This window comes from Crocuta crocuta, unplaced genomic scaffold (genome assembly GCF_008692635.1).
Source record: "Crocuta crocuta isolate KB4526 unplaced genomic scaffold, BGI_CrCroc_1.0 scaffold81, whole genome shotgun sequence".
Classification (NCBI taxonomy): domain Eukaryota; kingdom Metazoa; phylum Chordata; class Mammalia; order Carnivora; family Hyaenidae; genus Crocuta; species Crocuta crocuta.
The window spans coordinates 3,783,223-3,798,840 of record NW_027527808.1 but is presented as its reverse complement, the minus strand read 5'-3'; the positions used below and the strand labels follow the sequence as shown (position 1 = coordinate 3,798,840).

The 15,618-nt window shown below is 35.6% G+C and overlaps 1 protein-coding gene across 1 annotated transcript in view; it reads left to right on the top strand.

The window, feature by feature from the left end:
- Window positions 1-15,618, top strand: part of SNX16 (sorting nexin 16) — a 42,110-nt gene that overhangs the window by 14,072 nt on the left and 12,420 nt on the right. The window contains exons 4-5 of the mRNA XM_077774512.1: window positions 348-496; window positions 14,649-14,718. Coding sequence (XP_077630638.1) covers window positions 348-496; window positions 14,649-14,718 — 219 coding nt within the window. The remainder of the gene's footprint in view (window positions 1-347; window positions 497-14,648; window positions 14,719-15,618) is intronic.

Below are 15,618 nucleotides of genomic sequence, written 5' to 3'. Positions count from 1 at the left end.
TAAATAGATAATTCACCAAAGATATGCAGATCCAAATAAGCACATGAGAAGATAGTTAACATCATTTGTCAACAGAGAAATGCATATTAAAGCCACAACTACTATATACTCACCAGAATGACTAACATTAAAAGGATGGACAATGCCTAGTATTGCCAAGGATGTAGAGCAATTGTAACTCCTATGTATACACAACTGGTAGAAATCAACAAGTAAAACAATTGAGGTATGAAAAACTTAGCTGAGTTTAATTCTTTAAGTTTATTTCATGTAGTTAACAGGATAGGTTTTGTAGAATTGCTATAATTGAGTTGAGCACTGTATATTCTTTGTTTGTTCTTTTTCAGTTAAAAGAGATGTTTCCAGGCTTTCGATTAGCACTTCCACCAAAACGCTGGTTCAAAGATAACTACAATGCCGACTTTTTAGAAGATAGACAATTAGGATTACAAGCGTTTCTTCAAAATTTAGTGGCTCACAAGGACATTGCTAACTGGTATGTGACAAACTGAAATAAGAGGTTATGAGTGCATTCCAACAACTTGTTTAAACTAAAGAACAAATATAGGACCATAGTTAATTCAAACACAAAAATATAGGGTAGGAGTATAATTACTTGGCCTCTCTAATACAGCACTACTTGGAATTTTCTTGCATTTTATCGGTAAGAATTTTATTTGGTGGAACACCTGGGTGACTCGGTTAAGTGTCCAACTCTTGATTTTGGCTCAGGTCGTGATCTCATGGTTCGTGAGTTCAAGCCCTGTGTTGGGTTCTGTGCTGACAGAGCCTGCTTGGGATTCTCTCTCTCCCTTCCCCACTCATGCTTTCTCTCTCTCTCTCTCTCGCTTTCAAAATAAAAATTAAATTAAAAAACATTTGTCATTTGATTTGTATTAACACTTGTAAAAGTTAGCAAAGTTAAAAATTTTTCAATGTAAAAAAATGTTTAAATTAAAAAGTTAAAAATTCAGTGTACCATATACTCAACCCAACTGTAAACTTGATTTTAGTATTTAGTATTTTAACAATCATTTAAACAAAGTGGCCTATGTATTAGAATTTGGTTAATATGATACTATATAATTTTGAAGGTAATATTCTTTATATTTCTCCAAAGTGATGCAAAAATATGAAGATTGGAAAGTGAGTTAATTTATAAAGAGGGTAAAGCGTGAAAATAACAGCCATTAAAGAGGGAGGGAAAGGATCTCTATGGGTTTTTTTGCTTCTGGAAATAACTTATGAGAAGATTGCTTAATGATTTATTGTTAGCTGGGTGTCTAATTTTGAAACTTAACATTACCAGATAAATTAGAACCATTTTGAGATAAGTAGAGAGCATTTATTAGACAACAGTAGCATATTGTATAGATACTTATATCTCTAACTGTCCTTAGCAGTTTTTCACATAAGGATGGAAAACCGTTAAGACAAGCCTACTGTCTCACTTTTTCTCCCCTTTTTTCTCAGTCTTTTTAAAAATGTGTAACACCTTAATGTTATACATAGCAAGGATACTATGCATATACATCTTGCTTCTTAATGTGTGCTGCCCAAGCTTGATGATTACGCCCTGAGATCTCTGCCCGTCTCCCTCATTTTCTTCTCTGAAAGCCAACTACAAGCCCAGACCCCTTCTCTCAACTCCAGATTCATATATGCAATTGCCTCCTTGGCATCTCTTTCGGATATCTCAAAGTCACCTCAAACTAGGGAAAAGCTTACTCTAGACTTTTTTTCCAATGTTCAGCAACATCATTTATCCAGAACCTGATACCCTTAATACAACCCCCGTACCCTTATCCCTTCCTTTATGTTTTAAATTCCACTCAAATCTCTCTACTTTTCTCCATTTCTGCCATCACCACCCTGGTCTAAGCAGTTATCTCTCACCTGAATTACTGCAGAAGCTTTCCCTCTGGTCTACTTGATCCACTCATATTTCTGTAAGCCACAGTGTTCTTCAGCTATATTGGTCTTTTAATTTTCCAAAACCACATTGTTCCTTGGTCCTTTAGGGCCTTCAAATGTCCTGTTCCTTGGAAAAACAATGTTTCACGCTATTAACCCACCCAGTCATGGTCTAGATAACACCTGTATGTCCTTCAGATTTCAGTTAAAAACTTCACTTCCTCAGATAACTGGTTTTCCTGACCCACCTCCTCACACACCACCACCACCACCACCAAAGAGTAGGTTAGTTCTATCTCATAGTATCTGTATCAGTGCCTCTCAACTGGTTCTGAAAGTCAAATCGTAATACCTTAAGTCAGGCACCCATTGTATCTATGAATTAACTTCTCTCCTAGACCTCTAGGCTGGTACTAACTGTGTGCCAGTCTTAAGGGAATGGGGAAAATAGTCACTCAAATCATTGTTCTTAGCATTTATTCTCTCCTGGAATCCCAGCTGGTTAGTACTCTTAATTTCATAGCATTTCAGTTTCTAACTATTTCTCTGATTATTTGATTGTGTTTCTCCTACCAGATTGTAAGGTATATATGTAATAGTAGGTCATGTGGGTGTTTTACTGATCATTCAGTGTGCAGTGCTTAACACAGTGCTTACACGAAATCTGTGCTCAATAAGTATTTGTTAAACAAATGGCTGAAATGTTGAGAACTGCTCATAATAATAACTATTATTATCACAAGAAAAGATTTTGGGGGTGCCTGGGTGGCTCAGTTGGTTGAGTGTCCAATTCTTGATTTTGGCTCAGGTCATGATTCCAGGGTTTTGGCCTTGAGCCCTGCATCAGGCTCTGTGCTGAGCTTGGAGCCTGCTTGAGATTCTCTCTCTCGGGGCAACCTGAGTGGCTCAGGCTGTTAGGCAGCTGACTCTTGATTTCAGCTCAGGTCGTGATATCGTAATTCATGAGTTCAAGTCTCATGTTGCACTTTGTGCTGACAGCACAGAGCCCATTTTGGATTCTCTCTCTCCCTATCTATCTGCCCTTCCCCTGCTCATGCTCTCTCTCTCTCTCCTCTCTCACTCTTCTCTCTCCCTCCCTGCCTCCTTCTCCTTTTGCCCCTCTCCACCACTTGTGTTCTCTGTCTCTCTCAAAAAAGAAAAGAAAAAGTTTGAAACAAATATGATAAAACTCAGTGATTGTGGGGCGCCTGGGTGGCTAACATGGAACTCCCTACTTTTCAAAATTTTTACATCTCAAAAGGAAAAAGAAACTGTTAATTCAGACACACAAAGAAAGAATAAAAACCAAAAACTCTGAAATCACAGAGAAAGACTTATGAAGAAAATATATTTTATACCATACCATAAAAGAAGATTTTTACAGCTAAAAAGTCAACATATCTTATCCCCTTTCTCTTATCTTTTATTCAGTAAACCTTCATGTCTTAGTATTGAAAATATCATGGTGACTTAAAGTCTATAAATAACTATATGATGAAATATTAATATAAACCACATTAATAAGCTGATTTTGTGATATCTTGATTTTTTAGTGAAAACGTTTCTTCATTTTATTGCCTTTTTAAAAAATCATTGGTAATAACAGGGCACTGGATTCGCTCAGTCCTTTTAGTGTCCTATTTTGGCTAAGGTCATGATCTCATGGTCCAAGCCCCACGTCAGGCTTTGTGCTGACAGCTTCAGATTCTCTGTCACCCTCTCAGCTCCTCCCCTGCTTGTATGCATGCACTTGCTCGCTCTCTCTCTCTCTCTCAAAAATAAACATTAAAAAAAAGATGAGGTGCCTGGTTGGCTCAGTCAGTTAAGCATCCTACTCTTGGTTTTGGCTCAGGTCCTGATCTCAGTTTGTGAGTTCAAGCCCTGCATTGGGCTCCGTGCTGATAGTGTGGAACGTGCTTGGGATTCTCTCTCTTTCCTTCTCTCTCTGCTCTTCCCATGCTCGTGCACTTTCTCTCTCTTAAAAAAAATAAAGTAAAAGAAAAGAGAAAAAAATTCCCAGAATACCACGGGAATGCTTAACTTTAGACCAAAGAAAAATTCCCAGTAGGATTTACAGTTCTACCATAGAAAGAGAAAAGACCTATTTCCTGAAATTACCAATGGCCAAGATTATTGTCTCATAATCTACCTCTTAAAAGAAACAGGAAGTTAGGGGCACCTTGGTGGCTCAGTTGGTTGAACATCAACTCTTGGTTTGGGTTCAGGTCATAATTTCACAGCTGGTGAGTTCAATCCCTACATCAGGCTCTGTGCTGACGGCAGGGAACCTGCTTGGGATTCTCTCTCCCCCTCTCTCTGCCCCTTCACTGCTCTTGCTTTCTATCTCTCAAAAATAAATAAACATTAAAAAATATTTTTAAAATTTGTATTTTAAAAAATGTATTGATAATAGATTTTGTCTCTAAGGTAGGCATACAAGGGACATTTGAGATCCTGTTGTTTCTAAACTGCATATTTTAGTATAGTGGTAGTTGTCTTGCTCAGTTCATAAGTAGGTGTTTCAGGAAAACAAAGATTTCTTGGCCAAATCATTTGGGAAAGGTTTCATGTGACATTCCTAGAGTATTAGAAGTTCTAAGAAGTCTTATATTAAAGAATGTAATGTATCTGGCATTAATTTTCTACTTGATTTTGTCATGTAAATCATCAAACACTTAGAGACTTGTTAGATAAATGGAACTCAAAATGAAGTATTTGTGCCTTATTTATTCTAGAGAACACACTGTCTTTTTGTGGGTTATGGGTAACATTCTTTATTTCACAATTTAAGAAAATTCTTACTAAGTTTTTGTTTAAGCCATGAGTGAAGGGAGGGAAAGACATTATTTATCTGTATTATCTTAAGCATTTGCTCTGTGTCCTGCTAGGAAGGGTATGAAAGAAGCTGAGAGGTACTTACTGGTCTTAAAATTGATTTGAAGAAATTAGGTTTCCAGATGAACAAAATAAGGGGGTGTATTTTGGTCTGATTAAATGCTACTTGGTATGATACATGTTAACTGTTGATATACTTGTTAGCCTACTTTTATAGTTGTAATGGGAGCATAGAAAAATTACTGTCTTTATAGGCCCAAATAATTATTTGATATTTAGTTCTTTATAGGTTTATATTTACACTTCTTTTACTTTCCTTTTTTATATCATTAGCACTTCACAACACAGTTACTTCTTAACCTTCATGTTGGCTTACGAGCTTTTCATCATACAGCAGAGCTGGCTGGGGGCTCTTAATGTTATTACATCTGTAACTGTAACAAAGCAGAAGTAGAAGAAAGTAGGAACTCAAAGGATATTAAGGACTGTTGGTCTGAAAGCTTTAAGATAATATTTTCAGATGCATTTAGAAAATACAAGAAAACATAAAAATTAATGTTTTCAAGATTTCAGAATATCAAAGGATTTCTTATTGATTTGTCCCATAAATATTTATGTAGGTCTTCCTACATATAAGGTATTGTAGTGCATTAGATACTGATCCTCTATTTAAGAAAACTGAACAGGAGAAAGATTCACCAAAAACAACTATCATGAGTAGAGTTAGATTTCTTTTACAGGAGACAGAGAGGGAATTTTTGGGAGAATTGGAGGACGCTTCCTAGAGGGTGACATTTGAGCTGGATTTTAAAGAATTAGTGGTATTTGGACCAACAGGAGAAGGTGAAGAAGGATCTTAGAAATGAGAGGGAGTATTCTATTAAAATGCAGAAGCAAAACACGGATCCTGTACCAGCAGCATGTCACTGTCAAGGTGAAGGCCACCTAAAGATGGAGGGAGGGAGGGAGTCTTACATTGCATGATTTGTTACACTTGTTTAGTGTATAGTTCTATTTACTTATAAATTATTTTTATAAAGTATTAAATGTATTCATATAAATTATGTTGTTATAAATATATTTATTATTTTATACTGTCTTATACTACTTTGAAATTATTGCATCATTTAATCTGCACAGCAATTTTTTATACTATTCTGTTTTCATAAGCATTATACATATATAAGTTACGAGTTTTTTGTCCTTTTTAATTCTTTAAATAGAGGGGTTAAATTATATACTTTTTTTCATATTATCATCCATCTATAAAGACTCCAGTGCCAAAAATCATCTTTTAAATTCTTTTAATTTTTTTTAAATGTTTGTTTATTTTTGAGAGACAGAGAAAGCACAAACAAGGGAGGGGCAGAGAGAGAGACACACACAGAATCCGAAGCAGGCTCCAGGCCCTGAGCTGTCAGCACAGAGCCTGATGAGGGACTCGAACCCATGAATAATGAGATCATGACCTGAGTTGAAGTCAGATGCTTAACTGACTGAACCACCTAGGTACCGCATCATGTTTTAAATTCTGTATGTGTAAAAAAAAAAAAAAACCAGTTCAGGATGAATTTGCATTAACAGCAGTTAATAGTAAAGAAACAAAATAAAGTATAGAAGTATTTATATAAAGGAGCAATTGGGAAAATAATGATTACATTTACCCTTTGAAAAACAGAAGTCCTTGGTGGGGGGGGTAAGAGGGGACACCTTTGTGGCTCAGTAGTTTGAGCATCCAGCCCTTGATTTTGGCTAGGCAATGATCTCATAGTCATGAGATCCAGCGCTGCATTGGGCTCTGTGCTGGCCATGAAGCCTTGCCTAAGGTTCTCTCTTCCTCTCCCTCTCCCACCCCTCTGTCTCTCTTTCAAACATAAAAATACACACACAATAAAATTTTTTTTAATTTAGAAAAATGCAAAATTACTTGGGATAAGAGAGCCATCTTCACACATTGAAAGATTGTGATGGGGAGAAAGATTAATCAAATGATACTTAACTTTAAAGCAGTGCTTCTTCAACTGCAGTGTATGTTGTTAAAGTGCAGATCCTGAATCTGCAGGTCTGGAGTGAAGATTCTGCATTTCTAACAAGTTTCTAGATGATGCTGATACTACTGATCTAAAGACCTCATTTATAATAGCAAGACGAACATACAAAACTAGGACTAATAGTGAAAAGTTAGAGGAGACCGTATCACCTTAGATAACAAGGAATTACATATCATTTCAGGCTATCTACTATGAAAATATTCTGGGGGCACCTGGGTGGCTCAGTCAGTTAAACTTCAGACTTAGGCTGAGATCACGATCTCACGGTTCATGAGTTTAAGCCCCATATCAAACTCTGGGCTGACACTCAGAGCCTGGAGCCTGCTTTGGATTCTGGGTCTCCCTCTCTTTCTGCCCCTCCTTTCGCTCTTCCTCTTTCTGTCTCTCAAAACTAAACATTAAAAAAGTTTTTAAAAATTCTGCCTTTTGAGAAAATGACTTTCTCTTTACATAAGTATTTGAAAAGGCTAGATAGCCGTCAGTGGTATTGAAAGGGGGATTATGAAATGGAATATATTGGGTTAGATAACTCCTTAGGTATCTTTTAATTGTAAATTCAGTGATTCCATAATTCTTGAGAACGATAAACTATTTTTTACACATTTTCACCCTGAACTATCTCCTCACAGGAAATTTTTTTTAATGTATCTAAGTAGTTTTTATATATTAAGATATCATCAAGACAAGTTAGATTAGTCTTAGTATTTTTATAAAATGAAAGAATTCAGCTATATATTCAATAGCTCATATTATAATGCCAGCTCATGAGAACCAACACATTGCTAAGTTTGGTCAATGATTTTCACCACTAATGTTGGTTTGGTAGACATTCAGTTATGGACACATTTAAAAATGCAATAAAGCCAAATATTTTGTATTCAGATCTTTGTAAACTCTTACCTAATTAAATTGGGTCTCAGAGATCTTCTGCAGAATTCAGTTTTTTGGGCTATTTAATAATGAAGTAATTTTAGTCAGTTACTTTACATGATTTTAATCAATGTCTTCATTTGGAAAATGAAGTAATTGAGCTTAGAGGCCTCTAAAAGTTCTCTTTCAACTCTATATTTCTTATATCCTATTCTTTTTATTGTACTTCTTCATGAATCTTGAAGTTAAACCATCAGAAACCACCAGATTCTGACCTTTTAACTAAGACTTTTGGTCTTACTTATTGCTGTCCAAAGTTGACCTTCTTTAGAAAGTAGAACCTAAAATCCACCTCGAATTTCAGAATTGTAGTGTAGTGTTTATCTACAATGCTGGGTAGAAATTTGTTCTGATGCTTATAAAAGTCATTAATTTTTTTTCTAATTGCATAACTCTTACAAATAAAGTCATTATTTGTGGAATACTTATTCTGTGCTGTGCTAATTGGTTTGAATATGGTCTATACAGTCCAGAAATTTGACATCTACCTTTTGGTGAAACAGACTGCTTGGTAAACACAATATTAGTAATATAGTAGTAGTAGTGTAGTATGGTATATACTAGTAGTATAGTAAGTCCTGTGAAAGGATCTCTTCAAGGTGTTGTGGCAATACATATAAGAATACTGAACCTAACATAGGACAGGGACAGAGGGTCTAGTCAGAGAAGACTCCATGAGGAGATAACAGACGAGTTGAGTCATGAAGAATAAATATGAGTTGGCCAGCGAAGGGTTGGAAGGATGGGCCAGGCTAATAGCAGCAAGCATGACTAAAGGCAGGGAGGCATGAAATAGACATGAGATGTTGGGGCGCCTGGGTGGCTTAGTCGGTTAAGCATCCGACTTTCGCTTAGGTCATGTACTCGCGGTTCGACGGTTCGAGCCCCACGTCGGGCTCTGTGCTGACTGCCAACTCAGAGCCCGGAGTCTGTTTCAGTCTGTGACTCCCTCTGTCTCTGACCCTCCCCTGCTCACACTGTCTCTCTCTCTCTCTCTCCTAGAAATAAATAAAACATTAAAAAAAAAAAAAAGAAAAGAAAGAAGTAGACATGAGATGTACCATCTTTGAGGTGTCAGTTAGGAAAGACAAACCTAGAATATAGGCAGGTGTTTCATCTTGGCTTTGTTCCCTCTTGCCATAGGAGGTGTAGATGGGTTTTAAGCTGGGTTTGACATAAAACATTTAAGTGCTCTAGATCAGAAGGAATAAAACTGAACATAGGAACAGAACTGGGCTAGTAACTAGGGAAGAGATCTGCAGGGTCTAAAGTAAACCCTTGCTGTAGGCCTTCACACCTATCATAGGGACGTAAACATGAGCCCTTCAGCCTCACACCTAGTCAGCCCGTCTCTTCCAGTGTGACCCTCACTGTCACCAGCCTTGATTCCTGAGTCCTTATCCTTCAGGTTGTATTTAACATCAAGTTTCTGTTAATGTCTTTTAGCTGGTAGAGAATACTGAAGAGAAATATTAACTGATAGAACATTTCTGTCCCAAATACCTCAGTAATGTTTTCATGCAGTGACTTTCTGTGCTTAATTTGATTTTGACAGAATTAGTAACTAGTATTTTTAGTACATTTTTCATTTGGTTCTCAGTTGACCTTTTAGTGAATTGTAGGCTTTAGTTGTAAGGGTTTTTTTCTTTTAAAATACACATTTTGAGGGGTGCCTGGATAGCTCAGTTGGTTAAGCATCCGATTTCGGTTCAGGTCATAATCTCATGGTTCATGAGTTTGAGCCCTGAATCGAGCTCTATGCTGACAGCTCAGAGCCTGGAGCCTACTTCGGATTCTGTGTCTCCTTCTCTCTCTTCCCCTTGCCCACTCACGCTCTGTCTCTTAAAAATAAACATTGGAAAAAAAATGTAAGATAAAATACACATTTTGAGATAAAGGGCACATTTAGCTATTAAATTACAATTTTTTTTAAAAATTGTGAAATGTAAACAGGTACATAACAAAGAAAAAAGTAAAATATAATAATAAATAGAAGATGAAAGGTCACCTGGTGAAATAATTTTTTTTTAAGTCTGAAAATAAAAACTCTTAAAGATTTTTTTTAGAGTATCAGAGGAAGAGATCAACTTATAGGACAAATTTGCTCTGATAATAAAAAATGCTGAGGGATACCTATCTGTGGTCTCCTTATCTTCATGTTAAGTCAACAAGTGATCTCAATTTTAAAAATAGAGTTTCCCCAGGCGCATGGTTGGCTCTTTCGGTTAAGCATCCAACTCTTGATTTCAGCTCAGGTCATGATCTCACAGTGAGACTGAGTTCTGCACTGACTGCATGGAACCTGTTTGGGATTCTCTTTCTTCCTCTATCTCTGCCTCTCCCCCACTCGAGTGTTCTCTCTCTCTCAAAATAAATAAATGAACATTTTTACAAAATAAAATAGAGTTGGGAAGTGTGGGTGGCTCAGCTGGTTAACCATATGACTTTGGCTCAGGTCATCATCTCATGGTTCATGAGTTCAAGCCCCACTTCAAGGCTCTGTGCTAATAGCTCAGAGCCTGGAGCCTGCTTCAGATTCTGTGTCTCCCTCTCTCTGTACTCCCCTCCCACTCTCTCTCTCTCTCTCTGTCTCTCTCTCTCTCTCAAAAATAAACATTAAAAATGTTTAATAATAAAATAAATATAAGAGTTTTGCCAAACACCTAAAAGCTATTCTAGATAATAATGGGAATAGAAAGATACAGTCTTGCTTTTACCTTTTCATTCCAGATTGTTGGATTTTTCTTAGTCAAAGAGATTTCTCTCTCTTTTTAAGTTTACTTATTTGAGAGGCAGAGAGAAAGCACACTTGGGAGAGGAGTAGAGAGAGGGAGAAAAGGAGAAACCCAAGCAGGCTCTCCACTGCCCCAATGCAGGGCTCGAACTCATTAACTGTGAGATCATGACCCGAACTGAGATTGGACAGTTAACCAGCTGAGCCACCCAGGTGCCCCTAGATAGGTTTCTCTTTTATCCTAATGTTTTTCCTACCTTTATTATCAAGGCCAAATGGAAGCAAAAGTAATACAGATTGAATACAGAAGAGAGATTGGGAGCTATACTGGACCTATCAGTGAACGAAGGGGGAAAAAAAGAGTAAGATTTTTTTCTAAAACACCGACTTCTATTTAATTGATATTTAATAATATAGACTCTGGTGTTTATATTTTACTTAATTTCATTTTATTCATTCACAAATCATACTTTGATGGGGCATCTGGATGGCTCAGTCGGTTGAGAATCCAGCTCTTGATTTCGGCTTAGGTCATGATCTCAGGGTCTTGGCATCAAGCCCAGTGAATACATTTTCTCTCTCTGTCTCTCTAAAGAAATAAAATAAAATAATAAAATAAAAATTATAGAAAGAACAAATCTTACATTTATAATATATAGGAAATCGCTGAGCAGAACCATGACACACATAGGCAGTAAACTGTTTATCAAATCTAAATAAAGTTTTCTAATCAGTGATTCTCAAGTGAGGGTAACGGTTTCCTTTTCTAGGGAAAAAAAGGTATCCGAATGTCTGAGAAAAAGTGTTTTCTCAAATACCACCATCTGCCAGAGATTCTTCTGTGCCCCTCTCCTATGGAATAGTGTTTGAGCATATTGACTCTTTCTCTAACACCTGAGTCCCAATGAAACAGAAGAAAAATAGTGAACAGCTGAAAAAGTATTTTATAAATCAGAGTTGTAAAGCTAGTTTTAAAGTTCATTTTTCTGCTACAGATTAAAGAAAGTAGGGCATGGAATATAACCTTGAACTATATTGAAAAAAAACTTAGGGAATCCATTGGATTTCATTTAAGTAGAACTCTAGAGAGCTAGAGATCATAAAGATTTTTCTCTTTTTCCTGAAGTGTATAAATGGACATACAATATCCCACTAATTTCAGGTGTATATCATAGTGATTCAGTATTTTTGTACATTACGAAATGATTCCCACAATAACTCTAGTTACCATCTGTCACTGCAATTACTGCATTATTACTGACTATTACTCCCTATGCTGTGCATTAGGTGAGGGGGATTAAGAGGTACAGATTTTTAGTTATAAATAAGTCATGGAGATATAATGCAGATCATAAAGATGTTTAGGGAAGGAGAATGAAATAGAATAGCCACTCCAAAAAAGATTTCTACAGCTGGGTACATTGTCAACATCACTGTTGACCTTGGGCTAAATTTCTTATATAAATCAAGGATATAACAAGAGATACATATATTCCTTTACCTACTTTTTCTTTCCTAGTAGCAGCATTTCAATAATTAATTTGTAATGTTACTAAAGAATGAAGAAATCTGGCCATCAGCCTATAAGAAAACCATGTCTCATATTGGGTTATCATACACTGAAAGTGTTAAAAAGATAAAAAGACCCTTCTATGTGCACTTTCCTAATCAGTCTTAAAGGCTGTTCTCAGGGTTTCATCCAGACTTTTGACCTCTCAGTCCCAAGGTCAATTTATTTCCTGTGGCTCATTTTTGCCTAATAGTTGTTTCTCTAATATAAATAATAGATGGATAGAAGTATAATATCTAAACCAAAAGAATCTAGAGTGGTCCTATTTTCTTTGCTATTAGAGGCCTTGGTTAAAGGATGACAGTCAAGTTGAGTGCAGTCTGAAAGAAGTGACCAAGGGTAAAGAATCCAAATGAACCAACACATAACAGGAAAGAATTTAAAGGTAGAAAAAGGCACATATATTCACTCAGAAGACAGATTTAAAATCTTGTGACCTTGTATGGGTCATCTTAACTCTCTGAACTTTGGTATCATTTGCAAAATGGAAATGTAATGCCTGTCCTCTCCTCACATGCTTATTGTGAAAATTAAAACACAGTATGGGAAAGCCCTGTGTGTGCAATGTACTTTGAAAATATTAGGAACGATAACTATGTAGCGTGATGGGTATGTTAATTAGCTTGATTATAGTTCACATTTCAAATGAGTGCTTAAATCAAGTTGTTCACCTTAAATATATACAGTTAGTTGTCAGTTATACTTCAGTAAAACTAGGGGGAAATGTTGACTTCATGAATGCAGAGACCATATAGGCTTTAAGTATTCAATAAATTTTGTACAGGATAAGAGAAAAAATATTAGTGAATTAGTATTGCTTTGGGGAAATACAAAGTTAGAGGAAATACAACATTTTTTACATACTTTAGGGTTATCATGTGAAAGAGTTACCCTGAACGGCCCAAAAGAAGAACTAAGATTCATGAACAGAAGCTGCAGGGAGAAAGATCCCAGCTTAGTGAAAAAGAAAATTCTCTAATTTTCCGTATTTTTCAAGCATAGGATGGTTTATTCTAACAGGTGGAACATTCCCTAAGCCTGGAGGTGTTTAAGTGTATTCTTGGCTGAACACATGGAAAGGATATAAAGCATACTATGGATCACATCTTTTAAAAAGCAACTAGATCACATTTAAGATCCTTTCCATCTCTATGATTTCATGATTATGAGTACTCAGCTTTTTTCTCAGTTTCTCCGAATGTGTGTCCTTTACTACCTATATTGTCAAGATTTTATACTCCACAAATTTACTCCTCTTTGGAGTCTTCTGGATCAATTTCTTAACACCACTTCTCTATATTAATTCATATTGCTTTTTCTTTTGGAAAGATTTCACTCTCTGTCCTATTTAGCTATTCATGACCATCCCCTGTGATCATCAGCCTGTCTCACCTGTATGAACCCCAGCATCCTGTTCCCTTCTCAGTATACAGGTGACATCTTTATGCAATACATCAAAAAATCATATTGTCCATATTACAGTTGCCTCTTGAGCAACATGGATTTGAACCGCATAGATCCTCTTATATGCAGATTCTTAACAGCATAGTACTATAATTGTATTTTCCTTATGATTTTCTTACATTTTTCTTTCTCTAGCTTGCTTTATTGTAAAAATGTAGTATATAATACACAATATATGTATGAATTAACCATTTATGTTACCGGTAAGGTTTCCAGTCAGCAGTAGGCTATTAGTAATTAAGGTTTTGGAGAGTCAAAAGTTACATGCAGATTTTCAACTGCACAGGGAGTCATCACCCCTAACCCCTGTGTGATTGACGGGTCAGCTGTATTGCATTATTTTGCAATTTTTATAGAATTTTTTTCTCTTAAATTCTGTAGTGAAAATATTTAACTAAATTACTGTAGTAAACATGATTGCAAGAAAAATCTTTAACTTCTTTTTGAGTAAATACTTTAGAAGCACCTCCTGAAGAAGAAACAAAGTATAAATTAGAAATTGTATTTCTTCATAACAAGACGATGACATTTTTAGACTACTTTAAAAAAAATTTTTTTTTAATGATTTTTTGATGTATTGCATAAAATTGAATAAAATTCTTTTTGAGAGAGAGACACACAGAGTGTAAGCGGGGGAGGGTCAGACAGAGGAGATAGAATCCAAAGCAGGCTTCAGGCTCTGAGCTATCAGCACAGAGCCCAACGTGGGGCTCAAACTCAGAAACTGTGAGATAATAACCTGAGCTGAAGTCACCCGTTTAACCAACTGAGCCACCCAGGTGCCCCTAGACTACTTTAAATTAATATTTTTTTGGAAGTAATACTGTTTCTATTAATCATTTAGGTTGGTCTCATATACCATTATTTTTTGGCTTATATTTTCTGTCTTGCAGTTTTTATGTTAGCATGAATTCATAATCTCTGTCTTCATAAGATCTTAGTAAATGGCTTAAAGTCTTTGTATCTTCTATAAATTTTATATTCGTATTATGTTGTTTATGTAAAAACACATATACCAACTTACTGCTTTTAGTATGTCCACAAAACCAATTTGTTTAAAACACTGTATGGCTTCAAAGTAACACTTGCTTTTTGCTCTCTTTTGTAAACTTATTTGTATCCCAGCTTATTTTATTTTCCCTTTTAAAAGCCTTGCAGTGAGAGAATTTCTTTGTCTGGATGATCCACCAGGTCCATTTGATAGCCTAGAAGAAAGCAGGGTAAGTGGTGTATTATATATCACATGGAAAGAGGAACAAATAATACAGTACAGTATCTACATTGTTTCTTGAATTGAATAGCAAATAGCAAAATATAATTTCAAACCCTTATAGTTTTACACAGAAAGCTTTTAATGTTTGAATCAAAGGTTTCTTTCCTTGAAATACATTAACTAGTTCAGTGAAAAAATGAAAATTCATACATGTCATGCCATCAATGAAGCTCTAAAATTAAATTTTGGATTTTTTTCTCCTTATTTTTACGATTTCAAAAAAAAAAAAAAAAGAAAAGAAAATCATCCGGAAATTTATTTTACTACATTTAAAAGTACTACTTGTATGCTGAGTTTTCTTCTAACTGAATATCAAAAGTAAAGAACGTACAACTAAAATCAATTAAAATTTACCTTCAGGAGTAGAAGTTATTGTCTTGTTATCAATTCAACTCAAGCTTGATGCTACTCAGATTACTTTAATTGACGTGTTAGAGTGGCCTATTTTCTTGAAGCAATTGGCCAGATTCACAAAATAGATTTGGTAATAATAGATTAGGTAGGAATTTATGCAAGTTTTTTTTTTCCTAACTGTTCAATGGCATTTAAATGGAACAGATTTAATTGGTAGATTTGTAATGTTTTCAGTTAAACTGAGCCTGTTCTTTGTGTTACAGTGAATGCCATAGCTTTCTGGAAACAGCATTATTGAAGTAAAAGTTTCATCCATAAAATTAGCTATTTGCTATTCCATTGTAAATGTACAATTTAACAATTTTTAGTAAATTTATAGAAATATGCCACCATCACCATAATCCAATTTTAGAAAGTCTCATCTTTTTGAAAAAAATTCCCGACAAGCCATTTTGCAATCCGTCCATACTCCCAACTCCCAACAACTATCGAC